This window comes from Myotis myotis, unplaced genomic scaffold (genome assembly GCF_014108235.1).
Source record: "Myotis myotis isolate mMyoMyo1 unplaced genomic scaffold, mMyoMyo1.p scaffold_m19_p_4, whole genome shotgun sequence".
NCBI classification, from domain to species: Eukaryota; Metazoa; Chordata; class Mammalia; order Chiroptera; family Vespertilionidae; genus Myotis; species Myotis myotis.
The window spans coordinates 130,241,968-130,255,777 of record NW_023416346.1 but is presented as its reverse complement, the minus strand read 5'-3'; the positions used below and the strand labels follow the sequence as shown (position 1 = coordinate 130,255,777).

At 53.7% G+C, this 13,810-nt stretch overlaps 1 protein-coding gene and 1 long non-coding RNA gene across 8 annotated transcripts in view; one reads left to right on the top strand and one right to left on the bottom strand.

Moving 5' to 3' along the window:
• Positions 1–7,310: 7,310 nt before the first annotated feature.
• LOC118653660 lies at positions 7,311–9,971 on the bottom strand. The gene is made up of 3 exons (XR_004966848.1): positions 9,892–9,971; positions 9,678–9,806; positions 7,311–7,737 (listed from the first exon to the last, which is right to left on the bottom strand). It is a non-coding gene; the product is annotated as an uncharacterized LOC118653660 (long non-coding RNA).
• Positions 8,803–13,810, top strand: part of SHROOM2 (shroom family member 2) — a 100,970-nt gene continuing 95,962 nt past the window's right edge. For 2 of the 7 annotated variants that reach the window (XM_036304295.1, XM_036304290.1), the window contains exons 1-2: positions 8,803–9,145; positions 9,684–9,808. In XM_036304295.1, the coding sequence (XP_036160188.1) occupies positions 8,929–9,145; positions 9,684–9,808 (342 nt within the window). In that variant the 5' untranslated portion in view covers positions 8,803–8,928. The remainder of the gene's footprint in view (positions 9,146–9,683; positions 9,809–13,810) is intronic. The other 5 variants (XM_036304296.1, XM_036304289.1, XM_036304291.1 and 2 more) reach the window with 3 other exon arrangements.

Here is a 13,810-nt window from a genome sequence, read left to right as displayed (position 1 = left end):
GAACCCAAGGAGCCTGATTCAGGTGGCTGTTGGGCACTGACTTCCCCTGATGAAACAGAAGAGTGTGGGTTCTGAAGGAGCCTTGCCCTTTCCGCCGAAAAGCAACAGACATTCAAGGATTCAGAAACAGTGCCCAAGCCCAGCCGGTGTGGCTGAGTGGTTGAGCATCAACCTATGAACCAGGAGGTCACGGTTCCATTCCCGGTCAGGGCACATGCCCGGGTTGTGGGGCTCCATCCCGTGTTGAGCGTGCAGGAGGCAGCCAATGAATGATTCTCTCTCATCATTGATGTTTCTATCTCTCTCTTCCTTCCTCTCTGAAATCAATTAAAAAATATTAAAAAATAAAACAAAATGGTAGGGAAACATTGCCGACCATTAAAACAAAATTATTTATTATTTAAATATATTTTTATTGATTTCAGAGAGGAAGGGAGAGGGAGAGAGGTAGAAACATCAATGATGAGAGAGAACCAGGGATTGGCTGCTTCCTGCACGCCCCCTACTGGGGATGGAGCCCGCAACCCAGGCATGTGCCCTTGACCGAAATCGAACCCGGGACTCTTCAGTCCGAAGACCAACGCTCTATCCACTGAGCCAAACAGGCTAGGGCAGTGGTCGGCAAACTGCGGCTCGCGAGCCACATGCGGCTCTTTGGCCCCTTGAGTGTGGCTCTTCCACAAAATACCGCGCACGTGCAGTGCAATTGAAACTTCGTGGCCCATGCGCAGAAGTCGGTATTTTGTGGAAGAGCCACACTCAAGGGGCCAAAGAGCCGCATGTGGCTCGCGAGCCGCAGTTTGCCGACCACTGGGCTAAGGCCAACATTTTTTTAAAAAGGAGAGAGACATAGTGCCCGAGAGTATCCTCAGCTTGGCCACTTCAGAGAATGCGTCCCGGTCCTTGAACTGAGTCACCTCCGCCTGAGAGGGCAGGAAGCAAGACCGAGTGTGGGAAGGAGAGGGGGGGGGGGTTGTGTTCAGAAAAGAGGAAGAAAATCAAACTAACATCAGTATCTGCTCTGTCTTCTGTGAGCCGGAGGCACTGGTGCTTCATGTCTTGCTTAAATCTCCCCTCCATTCTGTGGCTCATCTTTATTTCTAGTTGGTGTGTGAGGCGTGGGAAGAGGTGAGGGAACATGTCCAAGGTCACGGAGGTGGAAGCCCAGGCCTGTTGCGCAGGAAGCACTTCCTCCAGAGGGAACCCGGGGCCGTGCCTGTCACCTTGCAAGTCTACAAACCAGCCAGACCCAGGGCGTCGCCTTCTCGCCCCTCATCTTGAGGCAACCAGGAGTCCACTTTGGAGATGTTGGGGGCAGGTCACAGGTGGCCGCATTTGATGCTGTGTGACTACACCTGTACTGTCAAGGAAGGAGATATATACATATTATATAGCATGTACATATACGTTACATAGTTTAAACTTGTTACACATTACATAGACCTGTGTGTATATATGCATGTTACATAGTTTAAACTTGTTTCAGGTTGTGTTCCTTCTGGAGCTCACTGCGGTAATGTGGTGATGCAGTGACCGTCATGTCTAGGAGCTCAGTCCTCATCTCCAGGAAACGCGTCTAACAAACCTCACAGAGAGGACGAGACCCGCTCCTGAACCACAGACTGCGGGTGATTTTGAAATGACTGCTTCGCTGCTACTCCAGCGGCTGAGGAGAGAATAGGAAATCCACACGTTAACCTCAAGGGCTTCTGTGGTTAGCACTGCAGCACGCTGGGAGATTAGCAACCTCCTAGCAACCCGGCGCATGCAGTAGGGATATGTATCTGACTCTGGCCGGGTGGCCCAGTGGTTGGGGCATCATCCTGTACACCAAAGCGTTGCGGGTTTGATTCTGGGTCAGGGCACATACCCAGGCTTCAGATTCAATCCCAAGTCAGGGAGAATATGGGAGGCAAGCAATCGATGTTTCTCTCTCACATCAAAGTTTCTGTCTTTCTTTCCTTTCCTCTCTCTAAACACAGCCTCAGGTGAGGATTGAAAAAAAAGCCAATCAGCCCTGGCCGGCTTGGCTGAGTGGATAGAGCGCCAGCCTGCGGATTGAAGGGTCCCAGGTTTGATTTCGGCCAAGGGCACCTGCCTGGGTTGCGGGCTTGATCCCCAGTGGGGGGCGTGCAGGAGGCAGCTGATCAATGATTCTCTCTCATCATTGATGTTTCTCTCCTCCCTTCTTTTCTGAAATCAATAAAGAAATATATTTTTATTTTTTAATATATTTTATTGATTTTTTACAGAGAGGAAGGGAGAGAGCTAGAGAGTTAGAAACATCGATGAGCGAGAAACATCGATCAGCTGCCTCCTGCACATCTCCTACTGGGGATGTGCCCGCAACCCAGGTACATGCCCTTGACCAGAATCGAACCCGGGACCTTTCAGTCCGCAGGCCAACGCTCTATCCACTGAGCCAAACCGGTTTCAGCAAGAAATATATTTTTAAAAAAGCCAGTCATATGATACTTCTCATGCCCCTTTTGAAGTGTATAATTATGCAAATGTAAAGAATTACCATGATAGATTAGATTTTTAGAAAGTTACTGCGCCTGGGAGACATTTTTGTTGCAGTAACAATGCTACCACCTTTCAGATAGTCGTCCTCCGCTACTTCCTGCTATTTCTACTGCTGGTCAAGTGTGTCTCCATCCCTTGAAGTTCGGGCAGAGAGATTCCACTGAAACAAGGGCTCTGGCTGGCGGCCAGCGGAGGAAGTTTCTGGATCCAGTCAGCAGCCCTCCCAGCAGCAGTGGCTTCCCGCCCCTCGTCCCCTCGGCACCCGAATCATTTCAGCTCTGAGGATGCGCACATGGTCCCGTCTCCTCGTGTGCGTGTGGCCCTGGTTGATTTGTGGGGTGAGAGGGAGGGAGTGACAGAATCTTTAGTGAGCTCTTGAAGTTTGCATACTCTCCTGGATGTCACTTTATTTTTATTTATTGATTTTAGAGAGGGGGGAAGGAGAGAGAGAATGTCGATTTGTTGTTCCACTTATGTATGCACTCATTGGTTGACTTTTTAAAAAGTTGATTTTAGAGAGAGAGGAAGGGAGCGGGAGAGAGAGTCATGGATCGGCTGCCTCCTGCACGCCCCCTACTGGGGATCGAGCCTGCAACTTGGGCCTGTGCCCTGACCGGGAATCGAACCGTGACCACTGGTGCTTGTGGGGGACAACAGATGCAAAAAGCCACTTACCACCCCCCACACACACACTACTCTTTTCCTGGGGAAAACATTTTGTCTCTTGTAAAGAAGTCGCTGCCATTTAAAATCCTTGCTCGGATCACAATGGATGCGGCCTGCTAACTTGAGTAGTAAGCTCTCCCCTCTCTCTCTCTTCCCCTCTCATATCTTTATGGGAATGGAGCAGTCCTCACTGGGCTTGAGGGCAGCATGAGCCTTCCCCACGCACCCCCACCCTCAGCAGATAGCCAGCCTGCGCTGCGGCTCCTTAAGAGTGGCGGGCCTGCGTGGGGCTTTAGCCACGGCCCCTCCAGGCTAACAGCGAGCGCCTTCCAGTGGTCCCAGCCGGGACCTGGGACCCGCGGAGCCCTGGCCATGTTCCCCAGAGAGAGCAGGGCCTCACCCCAGGACCCTGGATCCGCTCCTGTGTGTGGCTACAGGGTCATTGCACGTGGGATTAAATTTAGGAGTTGGAGATGAAGAGACTGTGAGGTCTGATCAAATAATTGAATCATCCCTGCCTCCCCCTGGGAACTGACCTTTAGGCCACTTCACAACCGACATTCCCTTTCGCTTGACCACATTCCACTTGCTAAGACCATTATCTCTCCCCTCTGGACTTTCCCAGGATCCTGACCCGCCCAGAGAGTTTCCCGCTGAAACCCCCCCACCCCCACCCCCCAGAGTCCTTAAACCATCTGACTGCCCGTCACTGGGGGGCTGGCAACATTCGGGGCTCAGCCCATGTGGTCTCCAGGTGACCCAATTCATTCACAATCCCTCACCATGTGTGCTCCTCCTTTGGCGACCCTGACAGACCCCCCTGGTTTCTGCAGATGGCCCTGTAGTGTCCCCCGAGTGTCCTCCAGGCTGAGGAAGGCGGGCCCGGGCAGACAACAGAGGCTGTGAGGACAGGGGTAGAGATCGAAGGGGTGCGGCCACCAGACACGGGAGGGGCAGGACACAGGCTCGCCCCACTGCCCTGAGGGCCCGCCCTGCTGACCTGGAGTTCACACTTCTGGCCTCCAGGACAGAAGCACAGGTTGCCTGTTTTGAGCAGGTGATGGTGATGTGTGACAACAGCCAGCCCTAGGAAACAACAGTGTCCCAGAGGCCTCAGATTTCCACGCACCCTAAAGGCACTCATGGTTGACTCACCTCACCTGCCCGCGGGCCTCCAATCGCCACTTATCAGGCACTCAACTCAGTTCTTCAGCAAGAAAACCACTTCTCTGTTTTCTTAAAATATTTTTATTGATGTCAGAGAGGAAGGGAGAGGGAGAGAGAGAGAGAAACATCCATGATGAGAGAGAATCATGGATCGACTGCCTCCTGCATGCCCCACACTGGGGATCGAGCCCACAACCCAGGCATGTGCCCTGACTGGGAATCAAACCATGACGCCCTAGTTCATAGGTCGAGACTTAACCACCGAGCCACACCGGTCAGGCAAGCCACTTGTTTTTGATTGCCCAGCCACTACCGTGTACACAAACACACACACACACACACACACACACACACACACACACACACACACCCTGGGGAGGGGATGTTGAGGCTCAGAGATTCCAAATCCAAATGAACCCGATTGGGCCAGATTTCTGCCTTCTAGGGCTGAGGCTGCCAAGCTCCCCACCAAGAGAGCTCCTGGGTCATGATTTCCACCTGAGGAGCCCAGGGCCTCTCAGCCTGCGAGATAACAGCTCCCTTAGTCCTCCTCCTGGAGGTGCTAGAAATACTTCAGGGAGAGGGAACCAGCCGCAGGGCCACCTCAGGTGTCCCTAACCCTTTCCCCTCCTGTCCTGGTCAGTTAGACGCCCTTCTGCACTGACTTGCGCTCTAGTTGTCTCCTGGTGGCTGCTTGCTTTGTGTTCGCAGCTGGAGTTAGTGCCCCACACTCCCTGTACCCTTTACACTCCTTCCCCACCTCCCACCTCCCCACCCGGAGGCTGGGCTGCCGGGAAGATGCTCAAGAAATACCTCAGAAGCCCACGCCCCTTGGCTACTTTATATGAAGGCCAAACTGCAAAATAGCCAACGTCTTTCTAAAGCTGTATTTTATTTTTTTTTATTTATTTTTTATTTTTTTAAATACATTTTATTGATTTTAGAGAGGGAGAGAGAGATAGAAATATCAATGATGAGAGAGAATCATTGATTGGCTGCCTCCTGCATGCCCCCTACTGGGGATCAAGCCCGCAACCCAGGCATGTGCCCTTGGCCGGAATCGAACCTGGGACCCTTCGGTCCACAGACCGACGCTCTATCCATTGAGCCAAACCAGCTAGGGCTAAAGCTATATTTTAAAATAGGAATCTTTAAAAATAGTGGCTGCAGCTAAGCACCCTCTCATGAACGCTCCTGATTTGAAAAGGTAGGTATTGGGTTATATTGTGATTAGCTATTGATGGTTCTCTGAAAGTTGGTTCAATTTGCCTTTTATTTATTTAAATATATATATTTGTATTGATTTCAGAGAAGTAGGGAGAGGGCGAGAGAGAAACATCAATGAGAGAGAATCATGGATCGGCTGTCTCCTGCACGCCCCACACTGGGGATCAAGTCCTCAACTCAGGCATGTGCCCTGACGGGAATCAAACCATGACCTCTTGGTTCACAGGTCTACACTCAACCACTGAGCCACACTGGCCAGGCCAATTTGCCTTTTATTGATTGATTCATTCACTATTGGTAAAAATTTATATTAAGAATATGTTTTAACCCCCATTTATTTGGTCCCTTCTAAACACAGGGACCACACTATAGTCCCACACTATAAGCAGCGCATGCGTCCTAACAACGGAAGAAGGGCACTCACAGGCCTGGGGTAGCCTCCAGTTTTGCAGGCAAAGCTTCCCACCCGGAGGTTGCAGCCTCCTTCCTATCGGCTGTTGCTGTTTGGAGATCAAGGGAGCCTCACGGTGTGGCCAAGTGTCCAAACCTCCTACACGCCCTCGTGCAGTGAAAGCCGCCCTCACGGGTAGACCTACAGGGAGAGAGCGGCAGCAATGCACGCAGGGCAGGGGGTTTCAACCCTCATCCGTGTCAGAACTGCCCTCCGCTGCCCAACCTGGCCTCGGTCCTGCAGGAGGAAGGCGAGGCCTTCAGGGCCTGGCTCAGTGACCTCAGGCCGGCCGCTTAATCCCTCGTGGAAGGGGGTGATGGAGGTCCCGGAGGGAGTGTGCTGAGAGGAGCTGAGTCCAGTTACAGAGGGCGCTTGGCACCCTGGACCCTGCCTCTCCCAATGATAACATCTCCCAACATCAGCGGTTCTCAACCTGTGGGTCGCGACCCCTTTGGCAGTTGAATGACCCTTTCACAGGGGTCGCCTAAGACCATCCTGCAGATATTTGCATGACGATTCCTAACAGTAGCAACATGACAGTTCTGAAGTAGCAACAAAAATAATTTTATGGTTGGGTCACAACATGAGGAACTGTATTTAAAGGGCCAGAAGGTTGAGAACCACTGCCCAACATGATAGCACAATATATTAACATTGATACAATGACACACGCCACCAAGTTCATTCAGATTTCCCCAGTTTACACACACTCCTGTGTGTGTGCATTTATTTATTATTATTTTTTAATCCTCACCCGAGGATATTTTTCCATTGATTTTAGAGAGAGTGGAAGGGAGAGGGGGAGACAGAGAGGAACACCAATGTGGGAGAGACACATCAATTGGTTGTCTCCTGCCTGCTGCAGACCAGGGCTGGGAGCCTGCAAGGGAGGTATGTGCCCTTGACTGGAATCAAACCCGGGACCCTTCAGTCTGAAGGATGACACTCTATCCACTGAGCCAAACCGGCCAGGGTGTGTGTGTGTGTGTGTTCAACTCTGTGCAATTTAATCAGTCTGTGAGGATTCGTGGGGCCACCACAGTCACGGTACACTTGAGATTGATTCTTAATGCACACTCTCCAAGGCTCCGCTGAAAAAGGGGAAAAAAAAGGCTTATTTCTCTAACTCAGTGGTTCTCAACCTTCCTAATGCTACAACCCTTTAATACAGTTCCTCATGTTGTGGTGACCCCCAATTTCATTGTTACAAATGGAACATAATTAAAGCATAGTGATTAATCACAAAACAATATGTAATTATATATGTGTTTTCCGATGGTCTTAGGCGACCCCTGTGAAAGGGTCGTTCGACCCCTAAAGGGGACGCGACCCACAGGTTGAGAACCGCTGCTCTAACTAGAGGCATTGAGGACCCCACAGCCTGGAGGGCATTCCTGGGGCAGTGAGCACTGCCCAGCCTCGGGCAGGTGCCAGGGGAGTCTGCACTCATTCCAATCGCCATGGAATCCTGACCACAGGATGCAGACCCCTCACTTGACCACTGAAGAGACCAGAGTTGGAGCTCCTCTTCCTGGCTCCTCAGTGGCAGAGCCCAGACGAGGCCCGGGTGGGCCTCAGAGTCTGTCCCGTGCTGTCCCGTCTTGTCCTTGCCGCCGGTCCGAGCGCCATCACCTGCTAACAGCCCGGACGGATGGAGCTGCTTGGAGGAAACAGGCGTTCATCAGCGTCCGGCTTCATAACTACAAACGGCAAGAAAACAATTGTTTTTTGCAAAGCATGCAAATACCTAAATACTGCGATTTCTTTATTCCGGACTTTTATGGAAATTGAAAAAGAGGCAGGAAGAGGTGGCACACCCGTTCATGTCATAAACATGCAATGATGCCAGCCCAGCACGCACTGCCCCTTGTAGGAGTGTCCCCTGGGACACTAAGTCGTAGTGACCGAAATCCCTGAAAGCGAGAACAGGGTTTGCAGGGGAAACGCTTCTGGGATGTGGCTGCAGGAAGAGCCCACAGGAAGCCATTCCTCACCTGGTGGGCGTGCCTCAGTGGCTGAGCGTTGACCTAAGAACCAGGAGGTCACAGTACCATTCTGGTCAGGGCACATGCCCAGGCTGCGGGCTCCATCTCCAGTGAGGGGCGTGCAGGAGGCAGCCGATTCTCTCTCATCACTGATGTTTCTCTCTCTCTCTCCCTCTCCCTTTCTCTGTGAAATCAATAAAAATATGTTTTGTTTTTTTTAAAGATGCCATTCCTCATCTGGGCTGGGCGCTGCAGAAGGGGCTTTGCGGGAGGGTGAGCAGTCCGTCGTCCCTCCTGGGGACAGGTCCAGCGGTGGGACCCTGGCTGCAGGGGGCGCCCCTTCCCAACTCTCCGGCCGGTGTGGGCGCGCGCGGGGCGCTCCCGGGACCCACGGTCCCGCCCGCTTCCGGCCTCACCTGCGCGGCCCCAGGTCTCCGCCCGCGGTCCGCGCCCACAAAGGCGGCGGCGCCGGGCCGGCCGCGCGCCCCAAGATGGAGACGCCAAGGACTCGGGCCGCCGATCGGCCCGCCCCGCGGCTCACCTGCCGCGCCTCGGTCTTCCCGGGGGCGGGCTGACGCGCCCCGGACCTCCGAGGGCCTCGCGGGCAGACGGGCGGGGCCTCGGGCCGCAGACCCGGGCCGTCCCCCGCCCCGAGCGCGCGCCCCCGCTCTACGCGCGCCCCCGCTCCTCGGCCCGCCGATCGGCGCGAGCCCCCCGCGCCCGCCGCGCCCCGCCCCGCCGGCCCGCCCCCTCCGGGCCCGCCCTCCGCCGCCCGGCTCCCTCCCGGCTCCCTCCCGGCTCGGCCGGCACTTTCCTCTCAAGTTGCAGCGCAAGTTCGCTGGTGGCCGGCGGCGGGGCGGGCGCCCGCAGCCTCGTCGCCTCGGCCAGCCGGGCCCCCCGGGGTGCATGGGCGCGGGCCCGGGGTCTCAGGGGCCTGGCCGTCTGCGCGCCCCGCGCCATGGAGGGCGCCGAGCCCCGCGCGCGGCCCGAGCGCCTGGCCGAGGCCGAGGGGCGCACGGCCGACGGCGGGCGCCTGGTGGAGGTGCAGCTGAACGGCGGCGCCCCGTGGGGCTTCACCCTGAAGGGCGGCCGCGAGCACGGCGAGCCGCTGGTCATCACCAAGGTAGGGCGCGCGCGGGACCCGCGCGGTGACAGCGCGCCGGCGGGCGGGGGGCTCGGAGGGGGTGGGGGCACCCGAGGGAGCGGAGCGATCGCGCCCCGGGCTCCAGGGCGCGCGTCGGGCCGGGTCACCCGTGGGGAGGTGGACTCCGGGCCACGTCTAGGTGTGCAGTCCGGGCGCCAGCCCCGCCGCTCCGTGGCGGCTTCCAGCCCTGCTGGCTCCCGGCCCCCGCGCAGAGTTTAAATGGCTTCTGTTCCGGGTCCCCTCCCCTCCCCCTCCGGGAAGGAGCCGGACGGGGTCCCTGGCCCCTCCCGGTCTGGCCCGCAGCGGCCTGCACCTGTGGGGCTGCCCAGAGGCCGGGGAGAGCCGCTCCCACGTGCCCAGGGGTGGACGGAGCCGCCCCACCCGCGTGCGCCTCTGTGGACGCTCGGTTCTGCGCCCCTCGGACCCGCGCCCCGATCACTGGGAAACCCAGCCCAGCAGCTGCCGCCGGCGCAGCTTCTCGATTCCCATCAGCCCATCAATATTTACTGACTTTCAGCTTCCAGTTCCACGGCGCTCTGGAGACCTGCCGAAGCTACGGGAACTTTTCAGCGCCTTTATAGACGTGGAGTTTCGGCTCCAATAACGATTCCTAGTGTGTCTGATCCGGAATGTGTTTCACCTGTAAGAGATGGGGAGAGGGGGCTGTTTTAGAACTGAATTCTCTTGTGTCAAATACAAACCCACCTTGAAATGGATCAGCGGACCCGTAAAAACACGCAAACCACCACCAAATCTTCCTGTTTTCTTCTGGCTCCAAGTGTGGGGTTGGCGCGTTCATTTGGGAAGGGTTGGGCAGGGCATTCCTGGGGACAAAGTTCCATTTACAATGTAAAATGCTTGGCTGCTGGGAGCCAGTGAAGGTGACCTGCCGTTCTCTGGGCTTTCCTGCTTGTCCGGTGCAGGGAGCAGCCTGGTGAAGGCTAAGCCGCCCTCGGCCATGAATTTGGGAAGTGGCTTTGTGGTTCAGATAGCCAAGGAGCCATCAAACTTCTCTGTTCCATGCTTTGGCTCCGGTTTATCTTTGCAGAACTGCAGACTTGAGGGGAGGCTTGGTGAGAGTGCGCTGACTTGGTGTTGAACTGTGTGCTCTTTGGAAAGATGGTGGGCAGGCATTGTGACCTGGCCCAGCAAGGGCACTTTTCCCGCATGTTTGAGTATGAAAGCATATTTTGCCTGTATCTATTTTAAAAAATATATCCTTGTGTATCAACTTTTTTTTTAACTAATTTTTTTTAGAGAGAGAGCAAGGGGGAGAGAGAAACATTGATCGGTTGTCTCCCATATGCACCCAGACTTGGGATTGAACCCACAACCTAGCTATGTGCCCTGACCAGGAATTGAACCCACAACCTTTTGGTGTATGGGAGGGTGCCCCAACCCACTGAGCAACCCAGTCAGGGCTTGCCTGTCCCTTTTAAATAAAGGTTTTACAAGACATTTCTGATGGTAAAATTAAAGATACTGGGTAAATTTCTCAGACCTTTAGTATCTCATGTATTCTTTTAAAGAAAAGATACACGATTCAACTTTCATGGAGGGGCAAACCTAGGTTTACTGTTGTTTGTATGGAAGAGAATACAGTAATTAAATAACAATACAAGAATAAACTGGCTGAGTACTCACAACTGTAAGCCCACGTTTGCCCCACCCTGTGTCTTCATAGCAGGTGGAACAAGTTGAAAAACATTTAAGCTGAAGTCTTGCTTTTTGGCCTTAAACCGAGTGAGAAAGCTGGAAGTCACTTTACAATTTATTTGTCTTACTAGAAGCTGATTAAGAGGACCCCAGAGCACCTCCTCCTTTCTACAGGTACCCCAAGTTCTCCCCCCTTCTTTTTGCTTAATATTTTTTGTTTTTCAATTACAGTTGACGTATAATATTATAGTAGTTCCCGGTACACAACCCAGTGATTCGACATTTATATAAGTTACGAAGTGATCACCCATATGGCAATAGGTACCCCAGTGGCCTCCTGTTCTCTGTGTCTAAGAGGACCCCAAAGTTCTAGAAACCCCAGTGTAATGGCCTCCTGTTCTCCGTGTCTAAGAGGCGCCATTCCGCAAACTGAAGGAGGGGGCAGTAGCACCGGCAGACATCGGGGCCTTCTCGGGGCTGGGAGGCCCTGGCCCCTGAGTTGGCCTATTGGTTGCTAAGGTTTTTGGGGGAACATTTTTGTGGCCGGGCTAGAAGCAGTGTGCGCTCAGCCTTTCTGCACTGTGCTTCAGGATTTTACAGACTCAAATGCTTGTGATTCTTATCTGAGATACTCATGCGTCCCTCCCTTTAACTGCTGCTTCGTTTTTACAGGCGCTTCAAGGAGATTTGTGGTTTCTTTGCTCTGGAGGGAGAGCATTCAGAGCAGCTTGGGCTTGTGTTCTAAATGTTCATGCACACGTGTAAGTGCGCACATGCATGCTCACACATGCATACACGGAACGGTATTGACGGTATTTCCATAACTGTCTTTTTTCCTGGGTTAGTTGTCAGGGATGCTGGCTTACAATTCAGCAGCTGGCAATTATGGTAACTACCACGTTGTTAGGAAAGGATGAAGGAGAGCGGGTGCAGCTCTAACCACTTAGAGGATGGAGATAGACTCTGTGATGAGCACTGGGGACACTTGTTTCACACCAGAATTTGGATAAACCTGAGCTTGGACTCTTTCTTTCCCTGTTGCTACCGAAAAATTTTCAGGTCTCATAGTAATTCTTCTAATCGACTTTGTGCACTTAAAAAACTTCGTGATTAGCCCTGGGTGGGTGGCTTAGTTGGTTGGTCATCCCGTACACGAGAAAGGTTGTGGGTTCGATTCCTGGTTAGGGCACATACCTAGGTTGCGGGTTTGATCCCTGGTCAGTTGGATATGGGAGGCAACTGATCGATGTTTCTCTCTCTTCTTTCTCTCAAATCAATAAACATAGCCTGGCTAGTGTGGCTCAGTGGTTGAGCATTGCCCCATGAACCAAGAGGTCACGGGTTTTATTTCTAGTAGGGCACATGTCTGGGTTGTGTGCTTGATCCCCACTAGGGGGCGGGCAGGAGACAGCCGATCCATGATTCTCTCTCATCATTGATGTTTCTATCTCTCCCTCTGCCTTCCTCTCTGAAATCAATAAAATACATATATATATAATATATAAATAGATATAAAAAATATATAAAAGGCTAATATGCAAAGTGACCCCTTGGGAGTTCGATCGCTCGCTATGATGTGCGCTGACCACCAGGGGGTGGTGCGGAACGAAGGAAGGCTCTGGCCGGCAGCCTGCAGCCAGGGAAGGCCTCGATTGGCCCTGATTGCTGGCCAGGCCTAGGGACCCTACCCGTGCATGAATTTCATGCACCAGGCCTCTAGTAAATAAATAAACATATCCTTGGGTGTGGATTTAAAAAACAACAACTTTGTGACTAAATATATATTTGGGCCCTGGGGTCTTAGTGCCTTGCCGATCTGACAGAATCTGGCTGGGAGGAGCCGGACCCAGTGCGAGGACTCTTGTGACAATGAGGTCTTCTTAGAAAGCCTCACAGAGTGTGCATCTTAGAACTGGGAGGGGCGCCGCACCAGGCTGCCTCAGGCCTTGACCTTCAGATGGAGGCCTTGGGTAGCCCACTGGATAGATGTGCGCTGGGGGTCACCAACCTGGCGAGTCTTGAGAAGGACCTTGAGGACCAGCTCTGGGCTCCGAATGTCCCTGCTTTCCCTGCAGCCGGGGCCACCGCTGCAGTGCCATAGTGAACGACTCATATCCATCTGACGAGTTTTTTTTTGTTTTTTTTTTTTTAATATATTTTATTGATTTTTTACAGAGAGGAAGGGAGAGGGACAGAGAGTTAGATACATCGATGAGAGAGAAACATCGACCAGCTGCCTCCTGCACACTCCCTACTGGGGATGTGCCTGCAACCAAGGTACATGCCCTTGACCGGAATCGAACCTGGGACCCTAGAGTCCGCAGGCTGATGCTCTATCCACTGAGCCAAACTGGTTAGGGCCATCTGACGAGTTTTTATAGTAAACCTGCTGCCATGCTATCCTGGGCCGGGATGTTCTCTCTGGGGGGCTGACCTGGGCATTGTAGGATGTTTAGCAGCATCCCGGGCCTCTACCCACTGACACCGCCTCTCCAGGGTTGACAACCAGAAGACCCCCTCCAGACTGCCGGACGTCCCCTGGGTGCCCTTTCCCTCGATAGGTACCCAGGTGGCACCTCTGCTTGGAGAGGATTTTCGTGTCTAAAGCGCATGCCTCTTTTGAAGACAGGGCTGTGGGGCCTTCCGCTGGGAGGCCCCTGGTGAGGCCAGTCATTGCCTGCTGGGCTGTTTTCTTCCCGGCTGGCCCTGATAAAAGGCTTTATTTACATAGCAAAACTCAAACAAATACTTGCTGGGTCCGCAGTTTTGTAGCTGGAGAAAGGAAATCGGAGGAGCCTGCACGGCCAGTGCTGCCTTTCACAGGCCGTCAGGGGCTGCTGGTCGGGGCTCGGGCTCTGGGTGAGTTTGAGTGAAGGGGATCCGACTTCCCTTCCCGGGAGTGGCATCCATGGAATGTGAAGTGCCTGTGTGAAGTGCCCCCAGACCCCCACTGCAGGTGGCCACGCCGACTGGAGCAGTGGCATTTAC